Genomic DNA, 12,377 nt, shown 5'->3' on the forward strand with positions numbered 1-12,377 from the left:
CTGGTACCAGGGAGAACCCAAGCAGGCCAGTGGGGCTTTGGCCTCTGGACGCCATATTCCTAGGACCACTGGCCTAACATTCCAAGAATTCCATCCAGCCCCCAGCAGTGGCCGGCACATGCTTCTACCCAAGCTGGCTGAGACAATGACCGGTTTCCTCTCCTTCTGTCTTCTTCTCATGTGTGTGTATTTCTTACAGCTTTTCTATTGTTTGTCCCTTTTCTCCGATTTCCCCTTTTCCTGGTCTCAGTCCCTTTGTCTCTTTGTTCCTTGTCCCCCCCCCAACCCTCCCCAGTCATTTGTCTCACCACTATCTTGACTCAAGTCTAGGCCGAAATACCTGTTTTATTGCAGAAAGTTTTAGGTAATCTATTCGTGGTTTTTAAAATCAGGTAAAAAGAACCTTTATCTCTTAAAAAAACAAACTGCAGCCAATCCCAACCCCACTAAATGAAGCTCATTTTTATTTGTTTGTATTTAGTGAACGTATCAATGAATGTATTTGTTCAGTGTTGCCCGTATTGAGATGCTGGGCTGTGGGAAATACTGGGGTGGACCAGACCCGGTCTGCCCTGAGCTCGCCTCTGGTTGTGCAGAGAGACTGGGGACGGGCAGTTATCAAAATGACAGGTTGGTGAACCATGAGAGACTATGGACTCTGAAAAACAATCTGAGGGTTTTGAAGGGGCGGGGAGTGGGAGGTTGGGGGAACCAGGTGGTGGGTATTATAGAGGGCACGGATTGCATGGAGCACTGGGTGTGGTGCATAAACAATGAACACTGTTATGCTGAAAATAAATTAAAAAAATAAAAAAGGACAGGTTGGGAGGGAAGCACATAGAGGGGTGGCCCCAATCATTCAGGGTGGGGGAAGATTGCCCAGGGCACACTTTCTAGGGGAAAGCCTGGTGGTTGCGTATTTGGGGCTGGGAAGCAAAGATAGCCTTCTCCAGAGGAAGTGCAACCCCTGGGTGATTCCATACAGGGCAAGAGGGGTTAGTCCTCTCGGATCTTGGGAGGTGACCTAGGAGGAGCCTTTGACTCGACCCTGATGCCGGGGTTGGATTCATTAGGGTGGTGTTTTCCTCTTGCAAATTGAAAGTGAAGTCAGTTACACCAAGATTCAGACCATGTGATTTTATTTCAAGTTGCTCATTAAAAATCACAGAACATTGGCTGCAACGAGCAGTTTGTGCATATTGAGAAATTATCCGGACGCCCTTCTTTATTGAGTCTCGTGCCTGTGACCGCATTTCTCAAACGGGCAGCCAGAGGGGACGTACTTTGTTAGGAGCAAGAGAAACTCAAGGCTAGAAACCAAGCCCAGGGGCATTAATCTGTCCCAGGGCTTTTCCACGTGACAGAGCTGAAGCTATTATCTGGTCATCATTGTGCCCACTTTGTAGGGTTGTTGTCACACGTGGACACGGCAACACATATAGAAAGTTGTTGGACTAGAACCCGGCTCCTGGAAGATGCTCCAAAACGGCGACACATATTGCTGATGGTCGATGAGGGGGGCCTGCCCTCGCCTTTCGGAGTTCTCCCAGGCTGGGCTCTGTGCATCATCGTATGTCCTCGAATATGTCACCAAAACCACATCCACAAAACGCAGTCCAGTACTGAGCATTAACGTCACTCTGAGCCAGCATCTCTGCAAGGGGAAGTAAAATGAAGCTGTAGAAATCCTCTGAGCTGCATGGCAAGAGTTGACAGAGCATTTGTCCTAAGACATTCTTCAAAGGGATAGCTGAGCTGTGCCTTGAGCCGCACATCTTGGGGCTAAGAAATCTCCGGGAAGACTCCCAAGACACAAACGCAACTGATGTTTGGCTTCATCTCACAACCCTGTCTTTTTCTGCTTTACCGTTTCGCCACCCCGAGTGTCAGAAAGCAGTGGGCAGGGGCTCAGGGGCCAGATTTCAGCCCTGACGGTGAAATCGTGCAACGCGACAGCCTTTCCCATCGGCAGGACCCTGGATGGAGGCGAGGCTGTAAATCGAGGGTGAAGAGAAGGCGAGCGGCCCTCCTAGGCCCTGGGCAGCCCCAGCGAGTGGAATTCTCCCTTGCGAGAGGTCACGGAGTCACATGCTGTGGATGGATAATTTTATGGCCGCTAATAAAATTTATAGCCAAAGCAAGCTAAGATAATAAGGGTAATCAAACGTCCAGCCTTGGGACACAAGAATCCCAGTGTGGCCCCTCGGTGCTGGCCGAGGTGGGGGCCAGTGCACAGTGCAGGGAAGAGCTTATCTGTCTGTCTCCAGGCCAGCACCAGAGTCTCAGCGGTGATTTGTGTCTGTGCGAGCCGGGGATAAGCTTCAGGTTTGGTGGCAAGAGCCTGTGCTTTGGGGACAGCATGCCAAGAGCCGTAGGAGAATTAACTATTTAAATTTAAATAGTTAACATATTATACATTAATGTAAATACATAATAAAACATATATAAATTCCTGTAAGTGAATAGTGAGCCTAGGACGGGACTAGGAGCAGCCCAGTGTGCAGCCAGCCCTGCTTTAGGGAAAGGTTAGCCGAGCACTTGTGACTTGACAGGCAGGAAGCAAGATAAGGGAGGGTGGCATGTCACTCGGGCGAGTACACAGACATCAGGTGTTTCCGCCCAGGCCGGGGCTTCCCGCAGCCCCGTCTGCAGCCCGGCTTTCCAGGCAATTGTAGTTGGTTTCCGTTAACATGGATCAAAAATATTTATTGAGCACCCACTGTTTGCAAAACTATGAAAACATTAAGCGACTGTGTGAGCCATACATGATCATCCAAGAGATGTCCCCAAACAGGGAGAGAGCAGTCGCCTAAGAGAAAGTGCTATTAGGTGTTATTTTCTGGAATTTGGGGGTCGTGATGTCATTCAATATAAGGACAGCGTGGACGGGTTTGCTGTCCACAGATGTGTCCGTGCAGGAACTGGAGGCTGCAGGTGTTCCCCACTGCCTTGGCAGAGTCAACGGAGGTGGCTTTCTGGGTCAGTCATGCCATTTAAGATGAACCCCCCGTGCCGGCGCAGTCTGGAAGCTCTCAGCCGTTCCGGTCTGTAGGGGAGTGAAAGGTCATTGCTTGTAGATCGCAGTTTACACTGTGGACCCGACCTTGGTTTGGGAGAGCTCGACGTCCTTTGTCTTGATTTCTGTAGTCAAGATCATGACCACATGTAAGATCTGCTCTTTCTTAAGGGACAAGTGGAGAGTTTCTCCTACTGAGGGAGCGGTGCACAAGTCTCACTGTGGTCGACAGACACAGATCTTGCCTGAGCTTAAGATATAGAGAGGAGCTTTACCCAGGAGATGTGTGAAGAGTGTCAGCCCGCCCCGGGAATGACACGTGGGGTTCTCCCACAAGGACAGAGCCCACGTGTGCAAGCGCACGTGTGTACACATGCACACGTGCACCCTCCCCCTGTAGCCTGGTTCCTTTGATGACTGCCTGGTGTTTGCCTGACCACCGCCCGCAGGACGCGATGCGCTGTTTTCAGTGTAACAGATACTGTTGCTTTAGTGCTTACCGCAGGTCCCACGTGCCTGAATTGGAGCCTAAAGCAGGTTTTAATCCGAACTAAACTGAATAGGGGCCGCTGGGTGGCTCAGTCAATGAAGCATCCGACTCTTGGTTTCAGCTCAGGTCGAGATTTCAGGGTCATGAGATCGAGCCCTGCGCCGGACTCCGCGCTCCGTGGGGAGTCTGCTAGTCTTCCTCTTCTCCTCTCCCTGCTCACTGGCTCACTCTCTCTCTCTCTCTCTCTCTCTCAAATAAATAAATAAATATTTTTTAAAACCTTAAAAAAAAAAAAAAAAAGAACTAAGCAGAACAAGATCGTGTGCTGAAAATCTACTCTCCCTCCGAAAGTTTGCAATTAGGACTCTTAGCGAGCATTCCATCCACTGCTCCTAGATGGGGACAGTGGCAGTGACAGATACACATAACCGTGGTGATGAATCCTTTCTGGCGAAACCTTAAGTTTTTCAGACGAGTCAGATGCAGAGCTGCAGGTTTGGAATCTGAGTTTTCACAGAAATGTTGTTTATTGAGTTTGCCCGAGAAAAGTTCCCTCTGAGCAACCTGTGAAGCAGAGGTGAACCGTGTAGTCCTTTAAAAACGAGGCTCCTGATTCCGAATTATGCGGTCAAGTTAAAGTTCCAGGTACCTCGCTGTCTCGGGCATTTTCCCCTACAGCAGATTACAGGGAGGCCCTCAGGGGGAGTTAAAGGAAGGCTGGGCATATGGAAACAAGAAGGAGATTGTAACAAGGACTAAGTCTTCTTCCTTCACGGCCTGAAGAAAAAGATTTAATCAGATAAACATAGAGAAAAAGCAGAAAATAAGAACAGCTCTGATTTATCCCACAAACATGGTTTAAACATCTCTGTGTGGCAGACGCCGGTTTGATTTCTATGGATCCAGTGGTGGGGCACACCAGCCCTAAACACGCCATCCCTGGGTTCTGAGAAACAACAACATATCATTAAATACCTAATCGGAACCAAAGTAAAGACACTGAAAGAAAAAAAAAAGACAATGAAAGTAAAGATTGCATTCCTGTTACAACATCTATGCAAGGCTGGAAGCAGTTTGGAAGGAGGCTTCTTCGAGTAAGTAATGCTTGAGCTTGGATCTGGACGAAAAGTAGAAGCATGCCAGATAGAGAGTGAAGGCATGTGCAAAGGCCCTGTGACAGGAGGGAAGTATGTATATTTGAGGAACTTCAGGAAGTCCAGAAGCCTGAAGTGCAGCAATTGAGGGGGGAGATAAACTGGCAATTACTATAGTGATTTCTATGTTATTTCTGAAAGTTTGTATGTGATCTCTAGAGAGGATACTGGGTGTAAATATAAGCGAAAGCATGAATTTGCTGGTGGCCTGTGTTAGCAGACATCTGCGGGGATGCCCTCTTCCCGTTGTGGAATAAGCAGAACAAAAATGAGAGAATGTTCAAAAGAAACCAGGTGAGCTCAGCCGGGCTCTTAGAAGGGGCTGGTTGTGATGGAAGGTGTGGGCTGTCTCCCTCCCAAATTATCATTCTGTATCTGAGAACGGAAGAGCTGATTGGAAGGACCATGTGACTAGGGACCTAGGCAATTGTGGTTTTATACAGGGCTTGATTTCTTAAAAAAAAAAAAAAAAAATGTTTTCTGGGGTTGCCTAGGTGGCTCAGTCGGTTAAGCATCTGACTTCCAATTTCTGCTCAGGTCATGATCTCAAGGGTCCTGGGATCAAGTCCCACTTGGGGCTCCATGCCGAGCATGGAAACTGCTTCAGATTCCCTCTCTCCCTCGGGCTCTTCCCCAACTCATGCGTGCGTTCTCGCTCTCAAAAAATATATAAATAAATAAAATAAGAATATTTTCTAAGATAAGTCAAACGTTAACATTTGTTGATTATGGTCCTGGATCTACCCCTATGTGTTTTACTTATTTATTTATTTTTCTATCTGTTTAAAAATTGTTTTTAACTAGACAGGGGTGGGAAGAAGGGGTGTAGGAGCAAGGGAGGGGCCAGCACTGGCCTGAGAGTCGGGGGCCGGTTCTCAACCTCACATGAGCTTGGGCGAATGTGATCTGAGTCCTTATTTATGAAATGGGGTTTTGAAGAGGCTGATCTTGGCAGGGCTTTCTTGCTCTAAGACCTTCTGTGTTTCTGATTTCTAAGAACCATGGATTATTGAATCCTTCTACTTATAGGTTTGGGAATCGAGTGTCCCATGTCCACAAGTGCTCACTTTTTTTTTTTTTTTTTAAAGTATGAGATCCAATCTTGCTTGGCAAAGATAGCCACTAGCACTCTCGAAGGAGGTCAGGGCATTGAAGTCCTTTTGCTGAGCGACTTCCTAGAAAGCCATGAGCCCGCAGGATGCTTATGGTCTTCCTGGGCTAGACTCAGGAACCTGGAACCACCTAGAAACCTGTACCTCTCACCATCCTCCCCACCCCACATCCCAGGGGTTTCTCTGTGGGTTTGCGAGGACCGTGCATACATAGTGAGACAGAATCCCGTTCCTGCTCTTCCAAACTTCAGATGAGAAATACAGAAATGAACAGGAAACGCCACAGCCAGATGATCAGACAACAGCCACGTTCATGAGCCCACGGACATCTGTGGTGACGAATCACGCAATGGGTTCATCCCCTGTACTGTACTGCCTCTCTTCAGATGTCTCTGTGTGCCGAAACCAGTTTACGGAGGCACCTGGAGGTGCTCAGTCGGTGAAACGTCTGCCTTCAGCTCAGGGCGTGATCCCGGGGTCCTGGGATGGAGTCCTGCGTGGGGCCCCCTGCTCAGTGGGGAGTCGCATCTCCCTCTCCCTCCCCTCTGCCGCTCCCCCTGCTCGTGTGCATGCGCACTCTCTCTCTCAAATAAATAATAGATAAAGTCTTCAAAAACAAATAACTAAACCAGTTTATCTATGGTAGATTGTAGCTACTTGATGAAAAAATGATGGTCCTGTGACAGTGGGTGTGTTTGTGGCCATTGGTGGAGCAGACGTCCTGGAACACGGGGGCGGGGGGCTTCATAAGTGCTGCTTAGCGCTAAGTGGTGACATAGGTGTGAACAACCTCCTCCTCTTCTTCATCCCTCTGGGAGAGTGGCAGCCGGTAGAGGGGAGCCCTCACCCCACACACAGCAGAGGAACCCAGAGCGGAGGGGATGCACGCCCCCAGCCTGGGCAGCAGCTCTGGCTGAGTGCACGGAATGTTCCCCAGGCCATGGGCTCCTTTCTCTGCCTCTTCCTCCCGGGGCTCCCTTATGTGGGTCAGGTTTCCTTACAACACATTGAATGAATGAGAATAAGAAAGTATGTGTTGGCAAAATTTCAGCTGAAAAATGCCAAAGCTTTCCAAGTAAGGGCATGAATTTAAGCGAAGTTTCAAGTCAATGGGGCTCAGAGTAACGGCTGTGCAGCTAATAATGAAAAGTACAAATGTTTTTATGTTCAAAGGTTAGCAAATGGGACTCTCACTGGCCCGCTGGCCTGCTCAGTTACAAAGTGGAAACTGTGCCTGATCTTTGCTTTATTGCGCTTGTATTTTCTAGGTAATTAGGAACATTTTCCATTCAGCATTTAAGACGTTTGAGCTGCCTGCAGACTCTTTTTTAAACTGAAGTCTTTCTTCTTTCTTCTTTCTTTCTTTCTTTTCTTTTCTTTTCTTTTCTTTTGTTCTTCCTCCTCTCCAATCCCCTCTCTCTCTTATTTTTGTTAAACTAACATTTTTCCCTTTTGTAAGTGGACTAAAGTTTTAAACCAACAGGCTTTCCAAATAGCACACTTAGGCTTTGCCTGCATCATTATTATATGGTCACGGAATGACCACTTCTGCGAAAGCGTATTTCTACATGAGATTCTCATTTTGCCCAGAAGCGAGCTTCTTCCTCGCACATCCGGTGGGTTTAGATAAAACGGACCCAGCCCCCATGCACTGGTGCCTCCGTCGTGAAGGCGATCATTGCAAACAAACCGAAGCCGTGTATCTTAATGAAGGAGTAGGAACATCAAGTCTGCTGAAATGATCTAAATCCTTCCAGAAACCACTTGGAAAACTACAGTGGCTCTATTATTTCTATGAGTTTCTCTGCACCACGTTTGCTGACGGTTTATAGCAAACAACGATGATCGTGTTTGAGTCCCTCACATTCTCCGTTAGCCGGTTCGCTTCTCCTTTAATAAATGATAACTTTGCCCCTCTCGTCTGTCAGCGTATGGGGCCAGTCCCAGTAAGAAAGCAGCCGTGGTCGATGCTTCTGCTCCGTCCGGTCTTGGGCCGCAAACTGTGGATAATGACTCACACTTTCTGCTCCAAATGGACAGGAGACACGGGCATAATTGAAACTCACAGTGTTGGGGGGTAATTTTATCCCATTATTTCTAATGAAAATGAGGAGGTGTCCAGACTAAAATCCTGCAAAATATGTTCTGAGAAGCCCAAAGAAGCCCCAGCGTGCATGGGGCATGTCCCTGGTCCCCGTTCCTCACCCCGCCGGGCCACCGCCCCCACCTGTGCTGGCCCCCGCCCCCTGACAGAGGGGTGCCATCGGTGGTGCGGGAAGGGCAGTGAGTCACAGGTAACGAGCCCCGTGTCCGTTTTCCTTGTCAGATCTCCCAGCTGATGACGGAGACGGGCCGGGAGGGGCTGACCGAGGCGGCGCTGAATCGCTCCAACACGGACAAGCCCTCGGCCTGCGGCGCCCCAGCCTCCCAGGGCTCCTGCGCGGCCAGTGAGACTTCCACGGGCCCCTCGGTGGCCGCTTCCTTCTTCGCCAGGTAAGAGAAGCGTCCGGAGCCTCACTTCTCCAGCTTAGCTAAAACACTAGTGAGAGTTTGGAACTGTCTTGGACTTCCCGCTTTAGGAGGGGGTTCCGCAATCTCAGACTGCCGCCGCTGGGTCCGGACGACCCTGACGGTCTGGACACTCAGCAGCATCCTTGGCCTCCCCCGCTGGACTCCCACTGCACCTGTCACACTTGCGACGACTGTGAAGGTCTCCAGACACCGGCATGGGTGTCGCGGGTGGGGGACCACAGCTCTAAGAATATGTGGCTTTCACGATGTCCCCCTGGGGTGAGGACTTCGGGGGGCCCGGCCCCCCACCTGGTGTTTCCAGACTGATGTTCTTAGCACAGCAGATGAATGGCTTTAACCATGAACTAGGAAAGAGATGGCAGCCTTCTTTTTTTTTTTTTTTTCCATTCTGGACAGATGAGCAGGATAGTTACCCTATACCCTCCAGCGAATCTCAGGGCCTTTAATAAGACAAGAAACCCAAATGAAAGGTATCTCGACAATGTTTTATGCCTAATTTTAGCAATGCGGCGGAGACAGGGCAGGAGACAAAGGACAGCTGACCAGAAGGCGCTTTCGGGATCATCTAATTCAGTCTCCTTGTTTTATGAAGGACCGGCCTGAGGACCAAGAAAGTTGAACTTTGAGTTAATTTATAGCAAAGTCAGAAATAGAAACCAGATTCCTCAGCTTCCCCCCCACCCCGTGACTCATTCTTTATTTGATCCTTGGAACTTAACTTTAGAAAACTTTTTCTGCCTAAGATTTGCATGTCCCTGGATAAGCGGAATTCAGAATAAATGGCTCCAGGTCCGAGATCGGAGGAGCCCTGAGGTCTGCCTTGGTGTCCCTGTCTGTACACCGAGGTCAGCCCCTCCTCCTCCGGGCTGCTTTGAACATTAAGACAGACTAGGGTAAATGATAAAGTCTTGTACAAAGGGCGATTTGGTACAGACTCCGATAATATGTCAGGAGGAAGGAAAATTGCGTGGTTTCTCTGCTTAGCCTCGTGAGTGGTACCATCCAAAGCACAGCATGTGAGGACGGGGCTCCGAATAGGGGAGGATCCGGTCAGAGGGAGAACAGAGGCCAGTGTCCTGGGTTAATAACATCCCCAGTAAAGATGGCATGGGGGCCTGTCGGGAGACTGGGTCTGAGGTTCTCATTGTGTCTTGGTGCCGTGTTTATTGTCCTGTGAAAAGTTGCGCCGACTCGGGTGTATGGCAAGTAACAGGAAATGAGGTTGTGCCCGTATCCACGGGACAGATGCTCCAAGCCCGCCAGGGGATGCCTGAAACCGTGGACAGAACCAACTGAGAGGCCATGTCCACGCCATTCAGGGAGGGAATAAGAAGGTGGAAATGCTGCAAGCACAGACGATCCCAGGACTTAGGCGGGTGGTGAGAGCGTGTCCGGGGTGGGCGACGAACATGCTGAGGAAGGAGGAAGCCACATCATGGCAGATTTAGTCCAGAGAAGACGACCCTCAGCTGTCTCTTGGGCCATCGTGTGAATGAAGAATTTGGTTGGTTCTAAGAAACACCCAAGTATGTAGGCAAAGATTGAATAAAACCTGGTGATGGGACCCAGCTCGGACTCCCTCCAGCTCAGCTCTCCCAGCTCAGGATGCAGGAGAATTTGCACACAGCTCAGACGACCCCGAGAGAGAGTGAGGTCCCCGTCACTGAGGGAGATCAAGCTTACACTGGGGGACTGCTGGCCTTGGTGCTGCCGAGAACCTTCACTGCCCAGATGGAGGTTGCCCTCCAGGGCACTTTCCTGACCAGAAGTACCTTGAACATGAGAGGCCTCAGTGCAGACTCCACCCAGAGACTTTTCTGGATCAGCTACCCTTAGAAAACCCCAGAAGCAGGACTGGAAGCAGGAGGAGGTAGGGGTTCACTGGGAAAGCCCATGCGCCAGACATAGGGTAGGCCTGAAGCTGACTTTCAGTTAATCCGAGGAGCATTTCCAAACGAGCCAGCACACACCAGGGAAGGGAAGGACAAATGACAGGCAAGGGGAGCCTGGCCTGAGACTTACCTGCACTCCCGGGTCAGAATGGAGACCGTGGGCTGAGCCCAGAGCCAACGGGCATTTGATGTGGGTTGCGGGGGAGGGGCCAAAACCAGCCCCGGTTGTGCTGCCCGGCAGCCTCGGAATGCCGGGTCCAGGGTTTTCTGCTTGGGATCAAGGACAGGTGGCCTTTGGTCGGGGTGAAATCTGCATCCGTCGCTGGTGCGCAAACCGGAAAGGCTCTAGAGGTTATGGTTTCCTGTGGAAGCTCGGGAAGGTCTTTCCACCCGGGAATCTGGGGCCGGGGTTCACTCCTGTGCCTCACACACGTGCTCACCGCTTCTCAACTCCTTGTGCGAGACCGGGGCGCAGAGCTGTTTCTGCAAGGTTCTGGAACCTCCTCGCGGCTCTAAGTGACCCGAGGTGGCCGGCTCTCAGGAAGCTGGGCCGGACATCATTTCATCATTTTATAGGGGAGAGGGGCCATTTGCCACCTTTGTGGCCAGCGTGGCTGAGGTTTCCGGGACGGTCAGTGAGCGTCACTCACTGTGCTGAGCTCCCACTGGGCAAACTCTCCCTTTGTCCTCGGACGAGCCGTGGCAGGTGGAACCTATCGTTTCCCCGTTGGGCGGATAAAGAAAGAAATGTCCAGAGGTTAAGTCACGGACCCAAGGGTGCACAGCCAGGAAGTGGCCGAGTGGGGACCCTCACCCACGTGCGTGAGCCCTTGGTGCCCTCAGTGTGAAGCGGGCACAATTCGACGCATTAGTGATTTCTTCACCGTAATCAGGAACTGAGGGTCACCGCTTAGGAAACAGCACTAGGAACAAGTGGGCGCTACTGTTTGTTTGAGGAAATGAGTAGAGCAGAAACCCAGTTTGTCGAGGGTTGTGGACAGCCCCTTTACTTGGCAACATCAGCCTTTCTGTGTAAATGTTGGCTTTCTACGGGGAAAGGTGGGAAGGACTTGACTGTGTTTCAGATGCAACGACTAAAAAGATGAAGAGTTCCAGTTCCACGTAAGCCGCGGTACCTTCATGGCCGGAGCTTCTCCGAGTGTGGTCTGTGGGGCCGTGGGGCCACACACTGTTCCTAGTCTAGCACAGGTGGAGAGGTGGAGAGGAAGCTTCTAGAAACTTCTGGAAGCCAGCGAACAGGAATGTTATGGTTGTTGGATCTAGGAATAGAGAAGTGGAGCTTGTATTTTGGAGGTCATTAGAAATTAAAGAAAAAGTGATTCTTCACCGCATGTGGTCTGAGAAGAACTCCTCTAGAAAGTGACGAAGTCCCAAGCGGGCAACCCTCGATGCCTGCCTCGTCTGAATCTATTTCTTTAAGTAACAGCATTGGGGTAGACTGACTGCCTTTGCTTTTAATTTTGGAAAAGCACTTTTTTGGGGGGTGGGTGGGGGAACAATAGCATGACACTAAAAATAGTAACGGTCATAGTAACCAGGCTGGCACAGCGAGTCACCTGGCTGGTTAGCTGTCCCAGCGAAGATCCTAGGGGATCTTCTGTGCACGATTCCCACAGGAACGGGAGGTGGCGGAGTAGCGTGTGATGAGTGCGACTAGAAGTGGCTCTAAAATCTGTTTGCGTGGTCTGAGTACCTCAGATCACTCCATGTTCCAAACCCTTTGGTGCGTGTCTCTTGGCTCCCCGCGGGGTCCGTTCCGTGCCTTAGCGCTTCTTCCTCCCTCAGGCTCTCCCCCCGCCTCAGATGCTCCAGGAACAGAGTTGTCGTGTACTCCCCGAGTCTCTTCTTGAAGTTTCTGACCTTTATACAATGTGTGGCTATTGGTTAACAGTGCCTCTGCCCTGGGTTTGGCATCTTCTGGGCAAAAGTTGGTGTTCTCAGTATCGGGGTGCCCTCGGATACATTTTGTGGGACCCGTTCGCTCTGCTTTCTCTTTCTCGCTTGCTTTGTTCCTCCTTTCCTTCTGCCAGCTCCCCCAACCCCTTGCCTTCGGCCCGATCGCCTTCTTTCCTGAGGGATGTTGTTGTACTTCTGTCCATCTCGACCTGCCTCACGATTTCTTGCATCCGCGAGTTTGGACCCCTGTCTGATTACCCAGCT

The 12,377-nt window shown here is 50.4% G+C and overlaps 1 protein-coding gene across 1 annotated transcript in view; it reads left to right on the plus strand.

Annotated features, from left to right (window-relative positions):
* Positions 1 to 12,377, plus strand: part of KIF26B (kinesin family member 26B) — a 409,198-nt gene that overhangs the window by 190,694 nt on the left and 206,127 nt on the right. Inside the window, exon 4 of the mRNA XM_045084746.1 lies at positions 8,099 to 8,265. Within this exon, the coding sequence (XP_044940681.1) occupies positions 8,099 to 8,265 (167 nt within the window). The remainder of the gene's footprint in view (positions 1 to 8,098; positions 8,266 to 12,377) is intronic.

The sequence above is a fragment of the Mustela putorius genome, unplaced genomic scaffold, assembly GCF_011764305.1.
Source record: "Mustela putorius furo isolate JIRA1106 unplaced genomic scaffold, ASM1176430v1.1 tig00000785_pilon_pilon_pilon, whole genome shotgun sequence".
NCBI classification, from domain to species: domain Eukaryota; kingdom Metazoa; phylum Chordata; class Mammalia; order Carnivora; family Mustelidae; genus Mustela; species Mustela putorius.